Source organism: Saimiri boliviensis, chromosome 13 (genome assembly GCF_048565385.1).
Source record: "Saimiri boliviensis isolate mSaiBol1 chromosome 13, mSaiBol1.pri, whole genome shotgun sequence".
Classification (NCBI taxonomy): Eukaryota; Metazoa; Chordata; class Mammalia; order Primates; family Cebidae; genus Saimiri; species Saimiri boliviensis.
The window spans coordinates 3,146,848-3,174,635 of NC_133461.1; the positions used below are offsets into that span (position 1 = coordinate 3,146,848).

Consider the following 27,788-nt stretch of genomic DNA (forward strand, 5'->3'; position numbering starts at 1 on the left):
GATAAGCCATTGGAGAAACGCAAATCAAAGCAAAACCACAATGACACGCAGGAAGGCCCATGACCACCCACAAGGCAGGTCATAAGAGAAGCAATAACAGGCATTGGTGAGGATGTGGGGAACCAGAGCCCTCCCACGCTACAGTGGGCTGTCAAATGCTGCAGCCACAATGGAAAACAGTTCTATAAACGCAAATGTTTTAACAGAGTTAACATATGACCAAACAGTTCCACTCCTAGGTAGAGAAATGAGCCCATGTCCACACAAAAACTTATACACAAATGTTCATAGTAGGATTACTCATAGGAAAATATGGAAATAACCCCCATGGCCATCAACTGAGGAACGGATCAATAAGATGTGGCATATCCTGCCATGGAATACTGTTTGCCCATGTCTACGGAATGAGGTGCTGATACTACAATAAGGGCAAACCTTGAACACACTGTGCTGTGAAAGCAGCAGGCGCGAAATGTCACATATTAGATGAGTTCATTTCTATAAAAGACCCGGAGAGGCCCACCTAGAAAGACAGAGGGAGATCATGGGTGCCTAGGGTGGGAGGCAGTGAGGGGGAATGGGGAGTGACTCTTCATGGGTACAGAATTTATTTTGGGTGTAATAAAAATGTCCTAAAAGTACAGTTTTTATGGTTGCAGAACTCTATGAACACACTAAAAATCACTGAATTGTACACTCTAGGTGGGTGAACTGAAAGGTATATGGATTATATCTCAAGAAAGGCCTAATCTCCAGTGTAAGGCAGTCAATGACCTGTGTGCGTCTTCTCGTGGGACTTGAGGACCCCGGAGGAAACAAAGCCACGTCCGCAGAGCTTGCACTTGTACGGCTTCTCCCCTGTGTGCGACCGCACATGCTGCTTCAAGTGGCTGGACTTCTTAAAGCCTTTGCTGCAATAGTCACACCTGCAAACCAAACATGCAGAACTCAGGCAACATGTTTATTCAGAGCACAGTTACAAATATCGCACCTGAGAACGGAAGAAAAGCAAACAAGCTTCACCAACAACCATGAAACCTTTAGGCACAACTGTTACAGAACTAGGTGTGCTCTCCAACATTTAAACAATTATAAGCTATAAAATATTGCCAACAATTATTTGTTAGATCAAATTCTGCTTATTTATAGTCTTAAATGTATTACTTAAAAATTAATAAATCCTATAACCCCCCAGCAGAAATAATATTTGATTAATTAGAAACTTTCTCTTGGCCGGGCGCGGTGGCTCAAGCCTGTAATCCCAGCACTTTGGGAGGCCGAGGCGGGTGGATCACGAGGTCAAGAGATCGAGACCATCCTGGTCAACACGGTGAAACCCCATCTCTACTAAAAATATAAAAAATTAGCTGGGCATGGTGGTGCGTGCCTGTAATCCCAGCTACTCAGGAGGCTGAGGCAGGAGAATTGCCTGAACCCAGGAGCCGGAGGTTGTGGTGAGCCAAGATCGCGCCATTGCACTCCAGCCTGGGTAACAAGAGCGAAACTCCGTCTCAAAAAAAAAAAAAAGAAACTTTCTCTAAATATAACAGAAAGAAAATGCATGCACTCTCTTCTTTATTAAGTCATTAGACACTGAATCTTTCCACTGCCTCAGAGGCAGAATCATTCCAGGATCTAGTCACTTGGAAATGCCAATCCATGTACTCCTTTGGTTTATAAAATACAAAACACAGTGTACTGGAGTTATGCTGAATAATATATAAACATGTATCATTTCCCCTCAGTTGTTACTGAATAGACTAATGTTATCTGAAGGATTAAAATAATTACGAATTTCAAAATTCCTATTCACATATTATATTCCATTAGGATGTCTCTTTTGTCCATTCCTAAGTTTTAATCTCCAGTAAGAGGTTAGCGACATCACTAAACTATAACCTACGTCTAGACTGGGTGCCCACATAGAGGCAACTAATGTTCCTCTCAAGTCCAAATTCAACTAAAAGCTAGAAGCGTCCGAATACATCTTGAAATTTCACTCTTGTAAATTTGGTTTGGGGGTGGCTCACACCTGTAATCCGGCACTTTGGGAGACTGAGGCAGGTGGATCACTTGAGGTCAGAAGTTTGAGACCAGCCTGGCCAATGTAATGAAACCCCATCTCTACTAAAAATACAAAAATTAGTGAGGCGTGGTGGTGCATGCCTGTAATCCTAGCTACTCAGGAGGCTGAGGCATTAGAATCGCTTGAACCCAGGAGGCGGAGGTCGCAGTGAGCCAAGATTGTGCCATTGCACTCCATCCCGGGTGACAAGAGCAAAAACTCCGTCTCAAAAAAAAAAGAAAGAAAGAAAGCAGGCGAACAACAGTCACTAGTTGATTTTAGAAAGATAATTTTACAAATGAAATCAGCATTGATTCTGACCTACGTGTGAATAGCAGATTATCAGTTTGTGGAACCGAGGATCATGAAATCACTTGAAATTTACTGAGAAAAGGTCCACTAATAAGGAAAGTAAGCTTTTCAAAACACTCACGTCTATTAATTAAAAACCAACAACAATACGATATTGGCTATAACACAGAGAAACAGATGCCCTTCAGAGACCAACCTAGTGGACACGGCCCCCCTCGGCCAAACTTAGCCTTGTCCCACCTCTCTCCTCTCCCAACAACCAAGCTCTGCTCATGTGAGGTAAACTCTTTCCTGCTAGTGCAAAGGCTTTTCGCACTCTGCCTGGACCACACCTGCCTGCTCTGTCGACCACAGCTATACTTCCAAAGCATTCGAGAATGGCCTGAATTATAGATGCTAACAGTGTGGCGCCCTCACCATAGGACAAACATCATGCCTGTGAGTTGTGTGCTCATGTCAGGGACGCATCGCCCTTCAGGGAGGTGTGCTCCTCCAAAGAGATTAGCTGCAGAGGGACAGCAAACAGCTGAGCTCCCAGGGACCGTATCTGCTGAAACAGCTCATCTGAAGTGAGTCTGCCCAGGAAACACATCTACAGGGAGCTTTGCTATTCTCTAATTTGTTGTACTTTATTGGGAAAATGATAGGCTATAGATTTGATGTTTCTCAGTATCTTGAAAAAGAATCTCTAATCTCTTTAGGAATCAAAGAAAGCTAAATATCCTCTCCTCAAAAAAATACACAGGCACACAAACCTTCCCCTCCAAGTTCGCATCTTGTGGCTGGTTCATCTCAATCTCCAAGGCTCGTTCTCCTTCTCCTTGCTCATCTCTGTGTGGTGTGGCCAGGGGTGCAATCTATGAGCCATTTCTCCCTCATGGGCCTGTCTCCTCAGCTTCAAATACCATCTACACTGACAACTCCCAAATATGTGTATGTAAATTCTGGATCTGTTTAGAAGGTACAACCTACAGAATTCACTGCCAAGTCAAGATACAAGAGAAATAGAAGAATTAAGGAGTAAAGTCCGGTAATACCCAAGACGAAGTCATGAAGGAAACATGGGAAAACATTTATCACATGCAAAAATAGTACAAAATCCCAAACTAGACCTTAGCAAATAAATGTGGAATAAATCAAAGTGTGAACAAACATCAGGAGACTCACAGGAATCTGAATCCATCTATGTGATATAAGAAACGGCTGGAATTTACAACCATTCCAGTCTGGTGAAATGAACTGCCTATATGCCATTTCTCCTCAAACATCAATCCTAGTGACACAGACCCAAACTTTGGTCTTCTTACACAAACCAGCTCCCCCGAGGGCTCCCTCTTCAGGTGATGGTAATTTCATCCTCCTAGCTGCTCAGGTCAAAACCCTAGCAGTCATCCTAATGCTTTTGATCTTGACTTGCAATGAATCCTGTAGGTTATGCCTTCTAAACAGATCCAAAACACACAGGCATTTCTTTTTTTCTTTTCTTTTCTTTTCTTTTTTTTTTTTTTTTTTGAGACAGGGTCTCATTCTTTCACCTAGGTTAGAGTGCAATGGCATGATCTTGGCTCACTGCAACCTCTACCTCCTGGGTTCAAGCAATTCTCCCACCTTGGCCTCCCGAGCAGTCAGGACATAAAGATGTGTGCCACCATGCCTGGCTAATTTTTGTATTTTTAGTAGAGATGGGGTTTCACCCTATGTTGGCCAGATTGGTCTCAAACTCTTGATCTCAAATGATTCACCCACCGTGCCCTCCCAAAGTTACAGGCGTGAAGCCATCGCGCCAGGCCACTTACAGACATTCCGTACCTCAGGAATGACTCTGCAAAAAGCTATCACATGGCCCCCACATGGCCTCTTCTGCCTTCCCGTTCTCCATGGCCCACTGTCACATCTCATCTACCATGTAGTTTACTTGTTCGTTTTGCTTATTAACTCTCTCTACTAGACTGTCAACTTCATGACAACTGAGTTGGATTCTTTGTTTTGCGAATTCAGTCTTAGTGCTTGGTACATAACATGTCCTTAATGAATGAATGGGTGAATGATACAATGTTAAAAGCCCACTAATGCCCGAGCAGATGTCATGAAGGAAATATGAGAAAACATTAATCGCACTTAAAAATAACACAAAATCCCAAATTAGACCTTGGCAAATAAGTATGTGTTGAATAAATGAAAGTGTGAATAAAATATCAGGAAAGTCACAGAAATCTGAAGCCCATCTGTGTGCATCCTCAGGATCCCTGGAAGCCCATCCCAAAGAAGGAACCACTGCTCATATATGTATGTGTGTAGGTGTGTTCGGTATATGTACACACACACACACACACACACACACACACACACACACACACATTTTTTTAAAAAACCAGAAACAAACCTGAACATGTGACACCTGAATCTAAAATAAAAGTTGATTTTTTTTCTTTTGGGAGGGCACAGAGTCTCCACTCCATCACCCAGGCTGGAGTGCAGTGGTGCAATCTTGGCTTACAACAACCTCCACCTCCCAGGTTCAAGCAATTCTCAAGTTCCAGCCTCCCAAGTAGCTGGAATTACAGGGGCCCACCACTGCATCTGGCTCTCTAATATATTTTTGCAATTTGCAAATTCATGAAGACCTCAGTGTATCATCCTTATGAAGGAATCAAATGCATAAGGATACTGGTTCAAGGTACTTACATTATGTGTTTAATATTAGCAAAACCTACGCATTTAAAAAAATCTTAAGAGCATTCATTTGAGGTAATATAGCTTATCAGTTTTCAAGAGTGACTGTAAAGTAAATGATGTGCAGTTTTTGCTTCGGTGGCTCTGGAATAAAAATGTGCTAGAGTTTAAAAAGTATTTTTAAGCATATTATAAATATATATAATTTATATACATATATATATATCAACATACTAGAAAGCCAAGACTATCTCTGTAAAAAACCACACTCATATTCTAATTTTTATGACATACATGCTCATCCTTCATTCTGTAAGAATATATTCATTTTATTCACTATGGGTCGTAGTGTGAGCTGGGCAGGAGTCTGTTCACCAGCATCTCCCAAGTGTCCAGTGTGGTACACTGTGCACAGAGGGTGCTCAGTACGTACTGCTGAGCCAGCAGATGGACGCAGCTAAGAAGCTGTCTTGCTAATCGTGCTGTACCCTGGCACGCAGGTTGTTATATATAAAGCACATGAAGAGTCTTGGAGTAAAAGGCATAATACAGATTTAAGTAATTTCTGACAATGTAATAATAATGACTTAAAGCAGTAAACTTCACATGGGAAGCTACAGCAGAGTACTTCAAACAGACAAACTGAAGACTGCTTCATTCAAATCCTGGCCCATTCACTTACTTGCTGTAAAAATTTTAGCAAGGTAATCTCCTTTGTCTCAGATCCTTTATTTACAGAACATGGATGACAATGGAACTGTCCAGACAGTTTTGAGAGCGTGCAATTGCAAAGCCCTTGGAGCAGGGCAGGCGCACAGCAGCAGCCACCGCCGGGAGCCAGCAGTACCGCAGGCTGGTCTGTGCAGACAACTACCTGTAAGAGCGCCTGCTCTGGTCCTCGCTGTCCTCCAGAAATTGGGAACCTTGCGTCTGTAGGTCCAACTCCTCTTGGGATGACTCCTGAATCAAGCGAGTTGTCTAAAATGTAAGAGAAGTATAAAGCAAACCACTTGAATATCTGAGAATCTTAATAAGAGTTTCCTCTTTCATTTGCTCTATTCTTACTGACAGTGAATAAAATCCCACCTTCAGAAAGTATATTATGTCTCCTCTTGCCACATGAACCAGAGGGTGAGAAAGACATGTTCTCCAGATCCCCAAGAATGGTGCCACACATACATAGAGCAGTCATGCTAACCCCATACCTTCCTGACAGCGCCCCTACAACTCAAGCTACCACAGCAAGGATGAAACAAAAATCTTGTCAACGTTTTCTAACTACTCTATGTTAGACCCATGCTCACCCCGGGCAGAGGGTAAGCTCCACTGACCTTCAGAAGGCCGGGACAGTCCCAGGACAGCCTGCGGACAGTAGGGTCATCCATTCCTGTGCAGCAGCTGAATGTTGCTATAAGCAAGGGCCTGTGTCTCATTTGTTTACCTGACTTCCAAAACCAACTTAGAGAAAACTACAATCACAGAACTGGGTTTGCACAGTTTTATTTAGAGAGCTCTGGAGTGAAGTCAGCTGCTAAGAAGTACATTCTCCGCTTCTCAGATTCAGCAACTGCTGTCAATTAGGTAATTTCTAGCTATGAGAAAAATGTTCTGAAATTTTCCAGCCCTACAACTTGGGCAAAGCTACCAATCATGGATTTTAAGAAGGGATAACAATTGGTCAATCATTTCTCATCACTATTAAGAAATTTCCAGAAGCAGAAAAATGAAAACCAAAACCAAAATTAAGGTGTCTCCAACTAGGAGTAAGAGATAAAATTTCAAATGATGCATTTAAATATTTTTAAATGTCAGCATTCATTATATTTTCCTTCTAACATGATTAAAAGCCCACAAATAAAAATGTTTAGGCTTTGTGCCTAAAGCAACATAGTATCTTTCAACGTGTACCTAACACTCTAGTAAATTCTTGGCTTTTAATCACAAATGCAAAGCCACACCATGGCACTGAAACCTTTAAGTAAAATTAAAATGTTTTAAGGAAAAAGAAAGCCCTATGTACTAAACACTGAGGATTTCATAGGTAATGCCGTAACCTTCATGTTACAAGAAGTGAGCATGCCTCTTAAAATTTCCCTTAAGGAAACTTTCAGTCATCACAGTGAGGAATAACACAGCACCTGCTAAATACTGCCCCAAACGCATCCCTCTGTCCATACTCACTACACTCATCCCATCAGAGCTGGGAGCCTGCAGCAAGCTCTGCTGGTGGAAGCTCGTGGAGAGGGCCTGAGACTCAAGTGTGCTGGAATCCTGTAGCTGCTGGACAGGTGGAAACTGAGGCTGCTGATGGTATGTATCAGTCACTGTAAAACCTGAAATAAATTAGAAAAGAGGAGTTCTACAAAAAAATATTAAAGTTACATTAAAATGCTAAAAAAGGAAGGTTTATAAATTCAACATGTCTAAAGGGGCCTTTCTATTTTGTGAATTAGAATCAGGACTAGCTGTTATTAGCAGGCTCTAACATTGTTTGCTAACAGGCAGGAGGCTGTGCTGAGCAGACATCAGGCAGCGGAGGCTTTACAGCACCAGCCACAGACATCCAGCCACCATGAAGTTCCAATTTCTACTCAGCCACCTTTCCTTGGCTGGAAACTACGTGTGGAATGGCTGCAAAGGTCACCTTCCAGAAGACCTGAGCAGACCACAAAATAGTATGCATCAATAAAAATAAAAAAATTAAAAAAAAATCTACAATGCATGCAAAAAGTTATTTGGTTTGAAACCATACATTTTAGAAGAGCCTTAAGAGAAAACATCTAAGGTTGCTGTAAAATTAAATTCAATTGAGGTACAACTCACTTACAGATTTCACTGATAACCCACCACTGACCTTGGGGCAGCCCCGCTGGTTCGAAGGACTGCTGCGCGGGGGTCTGCTCTTCAAACTGCTCTATGGGCCCTCGCAGAGGGTCCTGTGGAGCCACAAACCCATCTAGGGATGAGATGCCAAAAAGGGGGACTCAGACATTTGTTTCACATCTACAAATCTATCCAAAAGTACACTTTAGTGAGTTTTCAAATATCAGACTCTTTACTTTGAAAAGACAATAGGGAGATAATTTACATATGTATATGTTTAAAGCATTCTCTTTGCATTTCTAGAATATCATCCCTGAAAGCCCTTACAGTCTGTCCAAAAACTTAGACATTGTTCCTTTAAGCAATATTCTAAAATGATATTACATTACATAATTGTTTACAACCTTTTTGGGTGTGCATGGTTGCTGGTACCATGCAGCAGAAGTGTATAATCCTACCTAGAGACTGAGTACATGTGAGACAACCATAAAACAAAACAGTAAACTGGTCGGCACATTGTCTGTTGACACGCCTGTGTGAAAGAAGCATCCTGTGCCAGATGGAAGCCAGATATGTCACTAATCACACAGTCTACAGTTGACCTGACATTGTTTTTTTGTAGTCAAACTTTACTGATGAAAGATGCAATGTGCTTCTTCATATTCTGGTTCAGGAGCTTAACCTCATTTCCGACCAGTCACCAACAGTTCACTGACCCACATTAGTCTTTGAATCTACACTGAGTGCACTTAATAGAACACTAAAGATCATATAGTTTACACTTGAAAGATGTTCACAATATTTTGGGGATATAAGTAGATTACAAAATAGTATGCACTGCAAGATCCTATTTGTATAACTCTTTTTTCTTTTGGAGACAGAGTCTCACTCACTCTGTTGTCCAAGTTGAAGTGCAGTGGTGTCAACTCAGCTCACTGCAACCTCAGCCTCCCAGGTTCAAGCAATTCTCCTGCTTCAGCCTCCTAAGTAGCAGGATTACAGGTGTGAACCACCACACTCAGCTGATTTTTGTATTTTTAGTGGAGATAGGGTTTCACCATGGCCAGGCTAGTCTTGAACTCCTGACCTCAAGTGATCTGCCTGCTTTGGCCTCCCAAAGTGCTGGGATTACGGGTGTGAACCACCATACCCAGCCTTATTTGTATAGTTCTATATGCACATCAAACACACACACACACACACACACACACACACACACATACACACACACACCCCTGCATATTTGTATGGAAAAAAATTGGAAGTGTCTATATCAAAATAAGGACAATAGATTTTGCTGTAGTCTTAAGATTTCACATACTTCCTAGTAAGATTTCAAATATTTCCTAACAAGAAGTCCAATCACTTTGTGTTTCTGTTTTTAAAAAAAGACCTTGCCCTAAGAAAGTTAATACAATTGAAGAGTAAAAATCTAATTGAAAAGTAACAATCTAATTTAAGAGCATGTGGAATGATATAAATACTGAATTAGTATTTTAAATGATAAAATACTGAATTCAATCTCTGTCCCACACACAGCACATATTGTTTTAAAAGTCAGCAGTGGGAGACACCGATGGACTGGAGTGAGTGGGAAAGGCTGCAAAACTCCGTCAGGATCACTCCAAGTTAAACATTTACCTTCATCTGCTTCCAGGGGCTGATCTGCCAACTGCTGGCCCAGCCCTGCTTCCTCCGTGCCCACCACATGCTGAGGCTCCAGGTCTAGCATGGCCTCGGCGTTCGCTGCGACCACCTCCGCTGTCTGCGGCAGCTCGTCGCCCTCGATCTCCACCTGCATCTGAGTGGAGGCCTGCACGCTCTGCTGGTCCACAGTGCTGGCGTCTACCGAGGCTGCCTGCTGATGCTGTTGGAGCTGCTGGGCAAGTTCATATCTTCAGAAAAATGAACAGTTCATCGGATTAGATGCTGTCAAAGGTGACTTGCGTGGGATACTACAGTGAGAAAGTTGTCATTGATTAAATAACATTTTTTATTAATGATTTCATCTTGAAGTCCTGAGGGCAATTCAGGTAGAAACTGAACACCATCAGTAACTCTGAAGAGAGCTCGTTTGCCTTATCTTTAAGTGCTTCCACCAGCTACAAGACACGAGGCACAAAGGGAGGATGAAGGACAACACCCACCCAAATGCCTAACGGTTTAAAAGCATTAAAAAGATGTCACGTGTTGAAAAGTAAAACTCTCCCAACCCAAGCTCTGCAATGAGTCTAAGTATTCAGAAAAATAACTGTACTAAGATGACACCTTTATAGACTGATCTAAATACGACAACACATGTGGTGCACAGAGAGGGTCCAGCCTCATCACCGGCTGTCTCACGGCCCGGGCCACAGGCATTTTATTGGACCAATGATCAAAATGTTGCTTGCAGCAACATTTACATTCACAAAGTGTATCCAGTACATATTCATCAAAGTCAACAATTTATCTTTCAAAGGAAAAGATGAACAATGAATTCAGCCATGAATTGAGAACTTGAAAAAAAAAGAAAAAAAACAAAACAAAACTCACGCAATCAACTGGCTAACAGGTTGGATAGTGCAAAGAATATCTAAGACAAAGAGTTGGCTGGGTGTGGTGGCTCACATCTGTAATCCCAGCACTTTGGGAGGCCGAGGCGGGCAGATCACCTGAGGGCAGGAGTTCAAGACCAGCATGGCCAACAAGGTAAAACACCATCTCTACTAAAAACACAAAAATTAGCCGGTGTGGTGGCACTTGCCTGTAGTCCCAGCTACTCAAGAGGCTAAGGCAGGAGAAATCGCTTGAACCGAGGAGGCAGAGGCTGCAGTGAGCCAAGACTGTGCCACAGCGCTCCAGCCTGGGCAACAGAGCAAGACTCTGTCTCAAACAAACAAAAAACACAAAAAAACAAAGGGCTGCCTGGTCCTCTCTTCTACCTCTGCATACAAGCTGTGTCACGGGCTCTGCTCCAGTGTCTTAGGAATCTGCCTACTCAAAATTTCATTCTCAGTTCCAAACAAAATTTTCCCTCTTCTCTAATGTCCAAAATAGAAAATTCATAACTACTTTTACTGTGGAAGGGAGAACAAAAATGTCTCACATAATAGAAGAGTCAGAAGATGCTCGCCCACACCTCCACTGTGATGCTTCCACACAGCAGTGTGGTGGCGGCAGGGGCCGCAGAAGCCACTCTACCCTGAGCACATGGGCCTCACGTGCTAACTGATGGAGGCTTGTTTTCTGTTCGTTTCCTTAGTTCTCTGGTTTTTCCCATAAATGTTACTATAGTAACTAACCTTTACCTATCCTTAGTATGAGTATATGTGGTATTTTGGGAATTCCCAGCAATTCAAAGGAACGAAACACTGGCTGGCTGCTCTCCTTGTGGGCAGATTCCAGGTGCACATAATCTGTAAAAGCAAAGCCCTTTGGCTCTGCAGTGACAGGCTGATCTGCTCAGTGTCTTCTCAAAGCTATACGCGGATCTCCTGCACGTGGCCCTCGAAACTAATGACAAGCAAGAGCCACACAATACACCACTTAATAAAGGTGACCCCACAATTACATCATTGGTCACTAGGTCCAGAAACAAGGGCCTGAAAACCCATATTCCCAATACTACCACAAAAAGTACACTGGAAAAAGCTGGTTTCCTGACTGAAAAATATTTTATTAATATTCCACTGAGCAGGCCAGTGCCCAAGCTCCATTCCTGTTAGCACAGTAAGCTCTCGGGCCAACTGGGGACCTGTCATCCTCCCACAGCAGAAACACAAACATCGTCAACATCAATGTGCCCCCGAGTTCTCCAGTTCCCAAACACGTGCAGTGCCCTGCACAGGATGCAGTGAAGTGTAACTGGATACGCAATTGACAGGAGTCCACTATACACCACCACACTCCCTAGGTGGTCTCAAGCAGCAGATAAATATCTCAGCTAAACAATCAATGATGCTGAAATCAAAAATGTCAATTCTGTTGAGGGTGCTTAGGCATTCAGGTCAATAGTATCAAAAAACACTATCGCAGTTAACTTATTCTAATATTTAGGGTTTTGCTTTGTAGGGAACATCCAGGCAGACATATCTGGGTTAAAATGCTGTCTGAAAGCAAATGTCCCAGGGCAGCTGGTTTAGGCCTCGTGACTCACTTTCACAACTCCTAGGCTGTGGTCACCCTACCCAGCTTTTACAGTACCACACAGAATTCTGTGGCTTCAGAGAAATACTCATCCAATAGGCCCCAGCACGAGTCAGAAATGTATCTCTCCTGGATTACATCCACGTAGAGATGAGCTAGCCTTCCAATCATGTGAAAATACAAGCTAGGCTGAATGAATAGTTTATGGAATATCTAAAACACGTGTTCTTTAAAGTCAACAACACAGAATAACTACCATTCAGATTTGCTGATGACATGCCTAGAAATCACAGGATCTTCTAAGATCCTGTGAAATACTTCCTAGCTGACTTTTCTGAAATCCTTTTCTGAAATACTAGCTGACTATACTAGACACAATCTAGCATTTCATCTGAGTATCAACTAACAGCTTTAAAAGAGAGCTTACAAAGCATTGAGCACAATAGAAACTACGTCATTTTTAAGTTAAAAATCAAAATGTTATTGCTTCAGTCTATGGCTCCCATTAGATCCTCAGACACTAATACTTAAGTTTTTTGAACCCATATACTATGAGCTAGAAATAATAATGTAAGAATCAAAGACAATTATTTCCTAAAAACACCCCCTACCATCTTCTGGCAATTATAAAGATGATAAAAAGTGACCCATAGAATTACACCCACCTGTGGGTTTTCATGTGCTTTTTGCAATTTAGTGAAGTCTTAAATGTTTTTTGGCAATAGGGACACATATAGGGACGAAGGTCGTTGTGGATACCCATGTGTCGCCGTAAGCTGCCACCAGTAGTGAAAGCCCCATTACATATCAGACACTTGAAAGACTTCAGTCCTGTGTGTGTTCGGACATGCGCTTTGAGCACGCCTGCAGAAACAAAGCCTCTTCCACACTGAGAACATTTAAAAGGTTTTTCACCTGTATGGGATCTTAAAAAAAATACACATTTTAATGAGTAAGTTTCTTATCCTTGTATAATGCTTTGTGACTAGAATGCACTCCTGCATTTCACTTCACTTGATCATCACATCTTCACATCTTTTTTTTTTTTTTTTTTTTGAGACGGAGTTTCACTCTTGTCGCCCAGGCTGGAGTGCAATGGCGCGATCTCGGCTCACCACAACCTCCGCCTCCTGGGCTCAGGCAATTCTCCTGCCTCAGCCTCCTGAGTAGCTGGGATTACAGGCACACGCCACCATGCCCAGCTAGTTTTTTGTATTTTTAGTAGAGACGGGGTTTCACCATGTTGACCAGGATGGTCTCGATCTCTCGACCTCGTGATCCACCTGCCTCGGCCTCCCAAAGTGCTGGGATTACAGGCTTGAGCCACCGCGCCCGGCCCGATCATCACATCTTTTACAGCTAAGCAGCAATGCCATGGCTCTCCACATTTTACAACTCAGGAAGCCTGAGGCTCAGAGTGTCTAAGCGAGCTGCCAAGTCACACGACAGAGATGAAGCTAGACGCCAAGGCTTTTACTAAGTTCTATACTTTTTTCATGATATCACACTGTCCCTCATTGTTAAGGTCCAACTTCCCTTTCACTGTGGCTAGCACTCAGAATTAATCTAAACTCTGATAAATATATCTGAAAAACATAAACAGAAGTCTAACAAAGTAAACCAAATACTTTGATATTTCTTGGAAATTGCAGGCAGTGAAATTTAATGGGCATACACATAAAATCCAGTGGCAATTTCTGGGTAAAATAGTTTAGTCAAGACATTAAAGAATAAAAATATTAATTACCAACAAATATTTTGGTCAAATGGGACATCTTAAATACCAAAAGCTAATGCTACTATCCTAAGTCATCAGGTCACCAAGTCAGTTTAATGATACTAAATTTCCATCTGTAAATCTGTTACCTTACCTGATGTGCTGTTTAAGGTGGCAAGATTTTTTATATGCACGATGACAGTAAAAACACTTGTATGGTCTATCTGCTTCATTTACAAAATTATTATTAAAATAGCTTTGGAAAAACTGGTTTTTTGGAATAGGCTGGATAAGACCTACAAACCAAAAGAAAAGCAGACATAATTCACTGTCAAGGCTAGTCATAAAATTAAATGTCACAAGGCATATGTTTTACCCAGAAGACGAAAATTCTGGTAAGTTAGATTCTAATGTTGCTACTATGTTATTTTAATTGTGTTAGAAACTGGCTATTCAAAGAATACCTATGGGAAAACATAAATTAATATATGTATAATATTATAAATTAATATAAACATTACAACCTAACATATATTAATGTTTCTCAATTTTTCAACATGAGAAATATCTAGTCACAATTACTTCCCTTGATGCCACAGACAATTTGTAATGAATTTCTACATTTACTTTCTATATAGGCATTCGCTGACATGGAATTTACACAACTATGTCCACGATTCAGGTTAAGCAGGATTTAAATACCTTGTTTCAGTATGAATACTGCACACTAGGTACTATAATAAACTCAAAACCAAAGTGATTCTAACATGATCTTTTGTTCTAAAATGGTTAGCGTTTTCAGATGCCACCAAAGATATGACTAAAGATATCTGTGAAAACGCTAACCATTTTAGAACAAAAGATATCCTTTGTTATTAACCATAAAGATAATCTTTTGTTATCTGTATATCTACAAATAACAAAATTGCTAACTTAAATATTTCAGGTTTTATATACAATGACTAAATAACGAATTCCTTCTGGTCAACCATCTAATAAAATATGACTTGATCAAGCTACTGCATTATAAAAGCAATTCAGGACCAACTTAGGGGTAAACTTTTGAATTCCTTAAAAGTCCCTTGGCACGCTAAGAGGAAGAGGTACACAATCAGTCCTCCACCAGCCTTGGGCTGCTCCTCCTCCTGCACAGACAAGGAGGCACGGGCCAAGACTCTGTCCTCTGCCCACAGCTCTCCACTCCCAGTCCCCTCTCCTCCCTCAGTCGTACCTTAACTTCTACGCAACGATTAGCATGACGCACCTCTTAACACACTTGAGAAATATCTTCTCTCCTGACTTTCCACAGAAATAGATTCCATTTCCATTTTTTTCCCCTAAAACCTATTTCTCCCAGCCTTCTTAGTTGCAAGCCTGGAACAGTCTTCTGGTCTCCAAGGCTGGGGAGCCCCAGGCCTCAGAGAGCTCCCTTCCCTGTCTTACACTCGGCATCTGCCCGTCCTGGTGACCAACACTGCTCCAATGTCTCTTAACTTGAATCTTCCCTTCTTTTTCCACCACCACCAATCTCAAATCACAGGGAAAACAATTACAAAGCTGGAGGGAATTTGACAGTCCAACCAATTTCACCTAGCTCATTATGAGACTTAAGGAAACTTCATCTATAATTCCTGATGCTTGCATCAGAACCTTACCTATTTTTCAAAAAGTTTTCAGAAACTTCCCTTGTGATTTTTATACATAATCCACACAGCACAAGCCTTTTCTCACCTCAAAAGCCTTTTGGACCAAAAGGGCTATGTCAAAGAGCTCTCTCCAGGCCACTCTGACACCTCCCTGTGCTTGGCAGCACAGCCTCACTTTTTCCTCACAACTCGTCCTGCTCAAAAGAGAAAACTGCAGGCTGGGCATAGCGGCTCACGCCTGTAATCCCAGCACTTCAGGAGGTCAAGGTGGGTGATCACCTGAGGTCAGGAATTCAAGACCAGCCTAGCCAACACAGGGAAACCCTGCCTCTACTTTAAAAAAAAAAAAGAAAAACTACAAAAATTAGTCAGTTGTGGTGGCACACACCTGTAGTCCCAGCTACTCGTGAAGCTGAGGCAGGAGAATCACTTGAACCTGGGAGAGAGAGGTTGCAGTAAGCCAAGATCATGCCACCGTACTCTAGTCTAGGTGACAGAGTAAGACTCCGTCTCAAGAAATGAAAAAAAGAAAGAGAAAATGCAGGCATCCAGTATACAACTACCACCTTCCCCAGGATACACATGCTGTGACACGCAGACTGAATGCCATGCCTGGTTCTCAAAAGCAGTGACGGCTAACCCTGGATTCAGGTGTTCTCTCTGTCAAGGAGTCCCCTAGACTTATATATATGTGTCCCTATTGCCAAAAACATTTAAGACTTCACTAGCTAGGTTGCTCAATGAACATTCAGTTATTCTTGTAACACTGGCAGAAAAACATCTAGTTTACTAAAGTAAGCTATGATCCCAACAGTAGTTTACTCAAATGCCTTCTGCAGCACACCATCAAGTATTTAACTGCTACAACTGTCTGGCATGGCACTCAACACCCCATCCGCCATGTCCCTCTGTATCTTTACACTCTTGCTGTGCCGTGGATTTCCCATCTCTGCATCTTATTTCCACTTCTGTGCCAGTCATTGCTTGTCCTCACGTCTTTTCCCCATTCTACCAAGCTTTCAGCTTCTTGAGCCTGGGACTTCCACAGTAATCACTGACGTAGCTCTGAGCCCACCTATCACCTGCAGTTAAGAGGATACATAAATATGACTGAAGAAATTGACCCCTGTTCTCAGTGTGTAGGGAATTAAGAGAATGAAAGAAGAATGCACAAATTCAAACCAAGGTCATTTATTTATCGTCTTACGGTCAACATTTATTGGACACCCATGTGTTTAGGAAACTATGTTAGGTTCTTAGAAGAATTACTCTGAAAGGTGAACAGAAAACTATTATGACTATTTTTCAAATGGCAACTAAAAAGAGCAGTGCTTTTGGTCACTACTAACTAAGCTTATCAAACTTCATATTTCAAATGCCCATCTCAGAGGGCCTCTGTGGTAATGTAATATTAGACACAATCATTTAGAATTTTATACAGATAGCTTCAATAACTATTAACATAAAGTTAATTAAAATTATAAACTCCAACTAATATTTAATAAGCCATTTTCTTGCTCCTTGTTAAACTTAATGGAATGAATTTTAAAATAAAAATAAAAATTTTAAAAACTCGGCTGGGGGCGGCGGCTCACACCTGTAATTCCAGCACTTTGGGAGGCCAAGGCAGGTGGATCACCTGTGGTTGGGAGTTTGAGACCAGCCTGACCAATATGATGAAACCCCATCTCTACTAAAATACAAAAAATTAGGCAGGCATGGTGGTGGACACCTGTAATCCCAGCTATTCTGGAGGCTAAGACAGAAGAATTGCTTGAATCTGGGAGGCAGAGGTTGCAGTGAGCCATGATCGCACCACTGCACTTCAGCCTGGATGACAGAGTGAGACTCTGCTTCAAAAAAAGAAAAAAAATTTAAAAACTCTTCCCACCACTAAAATGAATTCTATAATACAGAAATATCAGAAACATTTATATCATTCATTAGATATGTAATACATAAAACAAAAGCAAGAAAAAAGATGCAGCAAAGTGAAATTACTTCAAGCAGTTAAGTATATAAATTCATGGAAGTAGGTAAACTAGGAATTCCAAATTCACAAAGTCATTCTTAAAAAGTAAGAACCCTCCAATGGTTGTCTTCTATCTGTTTCCAGCGGGGAGAAAACAAGACACTTCACAAACAGAAAAACCCGACATTGCTCTTGCCATTTCCCACGCCAAAAGACACTATGTCTTATGAGGGGGGAAGAAGGGTTACCAACCAGTCAGAGCTGACTTCCGCAAGTCGTTAGGATTTCAGGGGAGTCTCTCCCCAGAGCTCTGCAAGCAGACACTAAGCTCATTTGATGGCACAACCATGTGCTTTCCCAGGAGCAGTCCAGGCTTCAGGCTACATCTGATTTAGCCCCTTTACACAGACCAAGCCCCCAGCAGACCCAGCCCCTGATGCTGGCGCTCTAGCCTTTACTGAAGAACTGAAGCAAACTGATACCAGATTCTGATTGGAGATCTCCACCCTGAGATCACACCAGGCCTCACCGCTCTGAGCCCTAAGGAGGCCCAGGGACCACTCGACTCTCTGTGTTATCCCCCATCCTGCTGCAGGGTCCCCCCTGCATCCGCCTATGCAGCAGACGACCCCAAGTCTCCCCATCTCCTTCCAACACTTTCTCCTGTGGCTTCTGGAACCCACACTGCACAGTGAGCAGGTGCTCCAACATAAACAACTTCACAGAATGCTCAGTTCATCGTCTCCTTTCCATGGTTGCACTGAGCTATAGCCCTCAGAGCTCTCTCATGCTTCCTCCTATCTGCTTTTTGAGTTGGATGAACCCTAGTCTAGTGTCTTAGCCTGTCTTCCATCTCCCAGTCTATTAGATCATCTGTCTTCAATCCATTCCCAGTCCTGCCTGGACTCCATGAACCGAATTACTTTCTCCAATCCCTTATCCAATCCACTCTTATGCAACCTCCAACTCATGTGGCCTTTTCTCAAATAATTCAAAATACCATAAAAAGACACACACACACACACACACAAAAGGAAATTGCACAGTAATGTCTCTCACAAAAAAACAAAATTCAGTTTAGTGTATACTCTAAGAAAAAAACTCATTACACATGAGCGTAAGTGAAATCAACCACGCATGCTGTTCTGTAATTACCTGCTATACTTAATACAGACACCTTAATACCTTCCCACGGCATGACATATGACCTCATCTCCATCATTCTTTGGATGTCTGCACAGAATTCCATGACACTAAGGTTTGTTCATCATACTTTTGAGGAATATTTTTATTGCTTCTAACTTTTCGCTATCATAAACAACGCTGCAATGAACAATCCTAGTATATACAACTGTTTTCTTAGTTATTTCTCCCCAGACATGGAACTCTACCCATGGGGGTTGTAGCTAGGTATGTATACTTCAGAACAGAACCCTAGAAGACTCTGAGCCCTTGTGTTGAGGGAGAAAGATGTTTCTTCTTTGAGCCAGTAAAGAAGTAAATAGGCTCATTTTTGAGTGCTTTATTTTTCACCTTTACTAATCTTAAATACAAAGTTCTGATCAAAGTTGGGCATATTATGAGGTCTCAAACTTTGAAGAAAAAATTAATGAGAAATTAAACATACATAAAAAGTCCTATATTAATCATTTCTACTATATTATCAGTCCTTTGCCATGTTTGTTTCTTATATAAAGAAACTACTTATCTCAGAGAAAGGCATGAATAAATTTTAGTTAATTAACACCTGAAAAAGAAACAAGAAATGTCCTTGAAGCATCCTAAATTTCCTTCTATAATAATAGAAGCAAAAGCTTCATCCTGTAGGCTGCCTGGGGGAAATACAATTATTCTTACCACAGCTTTTATATACAGTATTGCACATAGTAACAGAATGTAAATCCTCAAGAAAGAATGTGAACATAACACATATTATACATCATATGTGACTATAAATCATAAATGTGATATACAAGGTTTGACAAATTGGTTTACAAGTACTTGTATTAATATGACAAGCAAGTATATTAATAGGATTAATACATCAAAAATAAACTTGAAAGATCCATCATTACATCCTTGACATTTATAATAACAGATAACCAAAGCCTGGCTCACATCAAAGGAAAGATATTTCAAATATTTATGCTAAGAAAAATGAAAAAATAGTGACATTATTTATATAAAGTCATATAATAAAGAAAAATAGTTAAAACAGATATGTCATATATGTGATTTTAAAATCCAGAAGGAGCTCCAGATCAGAATATTATAATTATATGTCTCCAATACTTCTTCAGATTGCACATTGAAAATTTAGTTCCTTAGCTTGAAGGAACAAGCATAAAAAAGAGAATATCTAGTGAAATGCAATCGCTATAATGTCATAAAATATGTAATATCCAAGTTCCATAAAGACTAATAGTGCTTGACACCAAGGTATAATTATTATACTATCTGAAAATCACAGTGTGCTCTTCCATAATTCTGTGCTCAGCAGGACTATGGAAGTGGCTGCGGAAAGAAGTGAATTGTAGATGAAACACAACCCTAATCTACAAGTCAGAAGATCCAGATTCTAGGTCCACCACGAACACAAGCCAGCTGTATGACCCACACACAAAGTCATCAACTCTCTCTAGACCCTAGTTGTTACATCCACAAAAATGAGGAACAGGGAATGCAGGAAAGTTTTGAAAGGAAAATTTATTAGTTCCCATGCAACTCTGTAAGTTTCTAAAAATTTATGACCAAATAAATGTACTATTCCATGCAAAAGTGCTTCCTTAATAATCAGAGAATGAATTACTTGGTACAGTATTTTTAATGTATTCTAATGCTGTTTAAAAGGACAGTCTTGCCGGGCGCGGTGGCTCAAGCCTGTAATCCCAGCACTTTGGGAGGCCGAGGCGGGTGGATCACGAGGTCAAGAGATCAGGACCATCCTGGTCAACATGGTGAAACCCCGTCTCTACTAAAAATATAAAAAATTAGCTGGGCATGGTGGCGCGTGCCTGTAGTCCCAGCTACTCAGGAGGCTGAGGCCGGAGAATTGCCTGAACCCAGGAGCCGGAGGCTGTGGTGAGCCGAGATCGCGCCATTGCACTCCAGCCTGGGTAACAACAAGAGCAAAACTTCGCCTCAAAAAAAAAAAAAAGGACAGTCTTAGTGGAAAACATATTGTATTTTGAGTAACTACACTGAACTGGAAGATCTCCTCTCCCAACTAAGTCAAATAACTAAGTATTCTATGCTAAAACCTTTTCTTATCATGTTTTTCATCAAACTCTGTCATAACCCAAAGGTTATGACAGCCAAGTCTTTTCTGTAGCCTCTAAGGAGTCCAGAGTCTGAGAGAAGAGATGAACACAAATATAAATAACAAAAAAATTAAGCATAAGACATAGTTACAATATTTTACAATTTACAGTATGAAGCTCCCTCTAGGAATCATTTCCCTCATGTGTCCCAGTCAGCCTAAACCAAAGTAGTCAACTTCCACTATCTGGTTTAAGATACAAGCATCTGTGAGGCCAATAAGTAAAATATATCCCGTTTTAACCCTGAAAAATTTCTGAAAAGTCAAGACTCTAACTCAACTGAAGATTCATAAACTTGAAGTCAAGAAACCCATGGGTGTATAACCTGATTTATGGCAACCTGATAGAAGAAACTGGTCTGTTGTTTCATTTTTGAGTAACCAAAACCAGACAAGGAAATCAAAGTATTCTAAGCTATTATGGGGTTTTTGATCCCATTCTATGCTCAAAAACAACTAAATATAATAATAATTACAGTTCCTAGAAAGCTTAGTACAATTCATATATAAAATTATCAGACTTTTTTTTTTTGAGACAGTTTCGCTCTTGTTGCCCAGGCTGGAGGGCAGTGGCACGATCTTGGCTCACTGCAACCTCTACCTCCTGAGTTCAAGGCATCCCCCACTCAGCCTCTTGAGTAGCTGGGATTATAGGTGCCTGCAACCACGCTTGGCTAATTTTTATATCTGTAGTAGAAATGGGGTTTTGCCATGTTGGCCAGGCTGGTCTCAAACTCCTGACCACAAGTGATCCACCCACCTTGGCCTTCCAAAGTGCTAGGATCACAGGCGTGAGCCACCATGCCCAGCCAGGCTGGTATTTTGGAGAACATGATCTTTTACTATCTTGTCAATTTGTTGTGTATTTTGGAGTATTCTATTTCTTTTACAGTCAGTTCTGCCAAGTATATTATTCTAGAAAAGATTCATTTCATCAAAATTTTCAAATATATTAGCAAAAAGTTGTAGAGTATTTGCAAACAATTGTTGCTTCATTTGTATCTGTTGCTTATAACTTCTTTCTCATTCCTAATATTACGTTTTCTCACATTTATTAGTGACCAGTCATCTATTATTCTGTTCATTCTTTTTGGCTTCTATCTTCAATTCCATTATATGTATGAATTCATCGGTCCCCAAGCCCCAGGTCACCTGTTAGGAACTGGGCCAGGCTGCGAGGTGAGCAGCAGGTGAGTGAGCTTTACCACCTGAGCTCTGCCTCCTGTCAGATCAGCAGCGCATTAGATTCTCATAGGAGAGGGGGCTCTATTGTGAATCGTGATTCTCATAGGAGTGTGAACCCTGTTGTGAACTGTGCATGTGAGAGATCTAGGTTGCACGCTCCTTCTGAGAATCTAATGTCTGATGATCTGAGTGGAACAGCTTACCCTGAAAGCATTCCCCCACCCAACCCCCATCTGTGGAAAAATTGTCTTCTGCAAAACTAGTCCCTGACGACAAAAAGGTTGGGAACTGCTGTATTAATTCCTTTCTGCTACTTTCTTTTAATTTTCCTAGTTTTTGAGTTAAGTATTTTACTTATTTTCAATCTATCTTATTTTCTAATAATACTCAAAAGTCTTAATTTTTCATAGGACAGCTTTGGTACATCCAATCTAATTACATCCTACTCAACATCTGTAGTACGCAGTGTCTGTTTTGAGTCCTTCTTTTCATGTAATAAAATTTTGGATGGCTATTTCATATAAGTTTTTCAGTGAACTATAATCAAAGATTGTATCCTGTATAAAATCAACTTCTGAGAATTTATTGAAAATTTTCTGTGCCCCAGAATGTGATCAACTTCTGTTTCATGCATATTTAAAAGTGTGTAACTTAAGGCAAAAGATTATATAAAGCTACTAAGTAACACTTTTCATATGTGTGCTCGAATCTCCTTCAGTTTTAGTGTGTTTGTTTAAGTTGACCTAATTAAAGATATTTCACTACACTTGAGAATTTGAGTATCTCCTCCTTCTTCAAATTCTTTTTGGTTTCTATATTTTGATGTGAAACTCTTAGATTCACACAAGTTTATGGCTGCTGATCATCTTATTGGGGGCCCCTTATGTATAACAATCTAAAATCTCTCTGTACACTGTCTTGGAATAAAGGAATTATATTTTGTTTACTATGCTTACAGATTGAATTATCTTTCCTAGGAAAGTCGTGAAATATCGAAACTGCATAAAAATATAAATTCACATACAGAGTTTAATAAATGCTATGGTCTCAATGTTTGTGATCCCCCAAAATTCATGTAGTAAAAGGTAGGACCTTTGGGAAGACATAGCCAGAAGGCACCATCTATGAGGAGGAGAGACCTCAGGAGGCACTGAATCTGCCAGCACCATGATCTCAGACTTCCCAGCCTCGAGAACTGTGAGAAGCAAACTTCCGGTATTTATAAACTGCTCAGTCAGTGGTATTTTGTATTCAGGAGCTCAAACAAACTAAGACAACGAGGTTTCTTAAATTTTTTTTTTCCTGGATTTGGTGCAAAAGTAGAGGTTTCTTAAATTTTGTTCTAGTACTGACAGAAATAATTTTTCTGAAGATTCCAACAAGCAGTGTTTTCTTTCTAGATTAACAAAATCATAGTTTGGGTTGATTATAATAACACTGAATCTAAAAAGAACTTATAAGCAGGCAGAATTTTCTTTTCCTTTTTAATCCAAAGATTAAAGTAGCCCAAATAACACAAAGAACCTAAAGATGAAAACAACAACATGGCACTGTGTGCTTCACATAAAAACCACTTGTCACCTTTGATGATTCCACTAAGGCAGAAATGTTTCTTCAATGAGGGCTTTTACACTACTGTTTTCACTTACACATTATTGGTCTCTTAAAAAACAATTTGAGTAGCAGTTTGGATACAATTAGGATTTTAATCTTGATTGTAAAACATGCTAGCCCTTAAAGCAAAACAAGGCTTAACACAGATCTCATTAATACTATGCCTAAAAAACTATTTAACTACATAGATCATAATTTGCATACACAATTCATGAAACAGCAAAGACAAGAGTACTGCATAAATTGTAACGACTCCCTGCAACCCCTCTTACCTAAGTCAGTTATGAGGATTGGTTCCTGCAAAGGAATATCAGGGACTGGAGCATTCGTCTTGCCAACACGAACCTTTGCAGGTTTTCGCTGGTGCCTCATTTTCCTTAATTCCGTATGTTTAAAGTGGGAAGCAATGTGAGTCTTCCTATGGCCTGAGGTTCGAAATTTTTTGTCACAGTGAGGACAAGCAAAAGGTCTAACTCCTAATAAAAATAAAATCACATTTTAGAATTATTTCAAGAAATTACTTCTCAACAGCAAATGCCAACATAAAATGTTAGTATTTCCAATACTGATTTGAACCTTCAGTTTATTAGGCCATGCTTATAATTTCATGGATATTGTCAATTATTTTCCCTGGTTTGCATGGAGTGCATATTATAGATATGAAGGCATGTAGTAAGAGCATTTTAAGTACATAAAAAAAAAGAACATTTAGTATTTTTGGGACAAGGTCTTAAATTGTAAAATATGGATATTCAAACAACTAGGACTTCTTAAAAGTTCTACAGTATGTAAGGAATACTCTCTCTCAAGTCCTCGTTTGGAAAGTGGCTTAAGGACAGCAGTCTCCAGACCTGCTGCTGGGATTACTAAGCTGATGTTTAAACAGCACTTAGTCATGTCTCCCACTTTGCAAACAAACAATAAATAGTAGTTGCTAGTGACTGTGAACTATAACAACAGTACTAACATCCTCTTGATGATCCTCTTACTACTATGCCCCACTTCCAAAGAATATTTCCTTGTTTTATAATTTTATTAGCAAATGAAAAATGTAAACTTCAAAGAAGACATACAACAAAATTGAGTAACTTTGGCTTTCTCAAACACTTATCCACACAGTCAGCCCAGCGGAGGATCCCTGAGGGAATTGGGGAGATACTGCCAGTGAGTACAGGGTTTCTTTGAGGGGGGAGCGGTGACAAAAATGTTCCAAAATCAGACAGTGGTGTGGGCTACACAATTCCAAACTGTATACATTAAAAGGGTAAATATTATAATATGTAAATTACATCTCAATAAATCTATCATTTTAAAAAATTTGGAGCTCCATAATTAAGATTTCATGTCTTAATACTGATTAGAAAGCCTCAGTACAAACAGGTCCCTGATCCTCCCCCTGGCCCAGCCAAAGCCTTCAGATCTTCCCAGATCATATGGAGACTACGCGTTGTGTCCTCAGAAAGGCTCACCCAGCCTAAATACAAATCTGATCCAGACAGAATTCTCTTTTCACCCTCTGCAATTGCACGTTCATTTTTAAGTGTTACTTGTTTTTAATGCCTCCCCCAGCATATCCTTAGCTCCATGGAGATCAAGGTTGCACCTGTTTCCTGTACCTGTAGATGCCTCATGCCCACCCTACAGAAAAGACTCAACAAGTGCTGATGAAAAGACGGAAACACATCCTCCAAGGACTCAATTATTGCTCTCCCGGGTGCTGTGACTCAATCCCTTCTCAGCACCTGTGTGCGGTACTGTATGCAGTACCTATTGGCAGTGGCTCTGTGTGCCACTGTGTGTGGTGCCATGTGTGGTACCTGTGTATGGTACTGTGTGTGTTACTGTATGCAGTACTCTGTTTGATACTGTGTGTGATGCCTGTGTCCAGTACTATTTAATAATGTGTGTAGTACCTGTGTACAGTACCTGTGTGCAATACTGTGTTTGGTACCTAAGTGCAGTACTGGGTGTGTGGTAGTATGTCCAGTACTGTATGTGGTACTGTATGCAGTCCCTGTGGGCAGTAGTTGTGTGTAGTACTGTGTTTAGTACTGTATGCTGTACCATGTTTGGTATTCTATGCACTACTTTTGTGCAGTACTGTGTGAGATGCCTGTATGCAGTACTGTGTTTGGTACTGTGCATAATGCCTGTGTGTAGCACTGTTCAGTATTGTATGTGGTACCAGTGTACAGTACTGTGTTTGGTACTATGTGTAGTACCAGTGGGCAGTACTGTTCAGTACCTGTGTAGTACTGTGTTTGGTACCTAAGTGCAGCACTGTGTGTGGTACAGTGTGCAGTCCCTGTGGACAGTACATGTGTGCAGTACCATGTTGGGTATTGTGCACAGTACCTGTGTGCAGTACTGTGTTTGGCACCTAAGGGTAGTACTGTGTGCGGTACTGTGTGCAGTACTGTGTGTGGTACTGTATACAGTCCCTGTGGGCAGTACTCATGGGGAACTGGGTGTGTGGTACTATGTTTAGTACTGTGTTGAATACTGTATGTAGTACTGTGTTTGGTACTATGCACAGTACCTGGGTGCAATACCTGTGCATGGTACTGTGTACAGTGCTGGTGGTCAGTACCTGTGTGGGTGCAGCACTGCAGGCCATACTTGTGTGCGGTACCTGTATACCATACTACTATGTTTGGTACTGTGTGATCCCTATGGGCAGTGCCTGAGTGCAGCTCTACAGGCTATACCTGTGTGCAGTACTGTGTTTGGTACTGTGTACAGTACTGTGTTTGGTACTATGCATGGTGCCTGTGGGCAGTACTGTTTGGTACTGTGTGCAGTACTTGTGTTCAGTACTGCATTTGATACTGTGCTTGGTGCCTGTGCATAGTACCTGTGTTTGGTACCTTGTGTGGTCCCTGTGGGCAGTGCCTGTGTGGGTGCAGCACTGCAGGCTGTATTTGTGTGTGGTACTGTGTTTGGTACCTGTGTGTGGTACCTGAATTTAGTACTGTGTTTGTTACTGAGTTTGGTACCTGTGTGCAGTACCTGTGTTTGGTACTGTGCGTGGTTCCTGTGACCAGTGCCCACGTGGTTGCAGCACTGTAGGCCATACTTATGTGTGGTACCTGTGTGTAGTCTCTGTGGGCAGTGCCAGGGTGGCTACAGCACTGCAGGCCACACCTATGTGCAATACTGTGTTCAGTACTATGTATGGTGCTGTGTGCAGTCCCTGTGGGCAGTACTCGTGTGCAATACTCATGCATGATGCTGTGTTGGGTACTGCGTGCAGTACCTGTAGGCAGTACTTGCCCAGTACCCGTGTACAGTGCTGTGTTGGGTACTGTGTGTGATACCTGTGTGCAGTCCCTGTGGGCAGTGCCTGTGTGGGGGCAGCTCTGCAGGTCACACCTATGGTGTGGGTGGTATTTTGTGCAGTGGGTGGTACTTTGTGCAGTCTCTGTGGCAGTACTTGTGTAGGCAGTCCTTGTGTGCAGTACCTGTGCACAGTGCTGTGCTAGGTACTGCGTGCAGTATCTGTGTCTGGTACCTTTGTGCAGTATGCTGTGCAGTCCCTGTGGGCAGTGCCTGTGTGGGGGCAGCTCTGCAGGCCACACCTATGGTGTGGGCAGTCCCTGCGCGCATACTGTATGCCGTACCTGCGCACCGTGCCGTGCGCACCCCCGGGCCCGCAGCCGTGTGGACGCAGCCCTGAGGCCGTACCTGTGTGCAGGCGGATGTGCACCTTGAGGCTGCCCGAGGTGGAGAAGCTCTTCATGCAGTACTGGCACTTGAACGCCTTGATGCCGGTGTGCGTCTTGATGTGGGCCGTCAGCGTGCTTTTCACGGCGAAGGCACGGAAGCACTGCGGGCACTTGAAGGGCTTCTCGTGGGTGTGGATGCGGATGTGGCGCACCAGGTCGCTGGGCTTGCGGAACTCCTTGGCGCAGTAGGGACACACGTGCCATCGCACGCCGTTCTCCTCCCGGATGGAGCCTGTGGAGGGAGAGGACACGTACCACTCGGCCTGCACGCCACGCCCAGTGTCCTGGCCAGGGCCCCCTGCGGTCCCTATAGAAAGCTGCGCGTATGATCAGTTAACGCGAAAGCTTGCAATTCCCAGGATGGCTGACATTATCAAGGGCTATGAGTTAATCTTGCTGAAACCCCTAACAGTTAGGGAAAACACAGTTCAGTCTCTGAGAAAGTACGCCCACTGAAAAAGTGATTGATTCTGTAGGTCCAGCGGCACCTCGGCTCCTTCTCAATGAGAAGGAAATCAAATGCGATCGAATAACCCCATGCTTAACGCAAGGGACGAGAAGAGAAGGAGTTACGCTGGAATAAGTATTTATTGGGCCTACTGGATATCG

General features: G+C 41.7%; 1 protein-coding gene across 5 annotated transcripts in view; it reads right to left on the reverse strand.

The window, feature by feature from the left end:
* ZNF236 (zinc finger protein 236) overlaps positions 1 to 27,788 on the reverse strand; it is a 160,523-nt gene that overhangs the window by 53,123 nt on the left and 79,612 nt on the right. For all 5 annotated transcript variants that reach the window (XM_074383234.1, XM_074383235.1, XM_074383233.1 and 2 more), the window contains 9 exons: positions 27,139 to 27,411; positions 23,727 to 23,930; positions 13,873 to 14,014; positions 12,667 to 12,927; positions 9,515 to 9,768; positions 7,905 to 8,006; positions 7,232 to 7,383; positions 5,925 to 6,028; positions 775 to 926 (listed from right to left, as the gene is read on the reverse strand). In XM_074383234.1, coding sequence (XP_074239335.1) covers positions 775 to 926; positions 5,925 to 6,028; positions 7,232 to 7,383; positions 7,905 to 8,006; positions 9,515 to 9,768; positions 12,667 to 12,927; positions 13,873 to 14,014; positions 23,727 to 23,930; positions 27,139 to 27,411 — 1,644 coding nt within the window. The remainder of the gene's footprint in view (positions 1 to 774; positions 927 to 5,924; positions 6,029 to 7,231; positions 7,384 to 7,904; positions 8,007 to 9,514; positions 9,769 to 12,666; positions 12,928 to 13,872; positions 14,015 to 23,726; positions 23,931 to 27,138; positions 27,412 to 27,788) is intronic.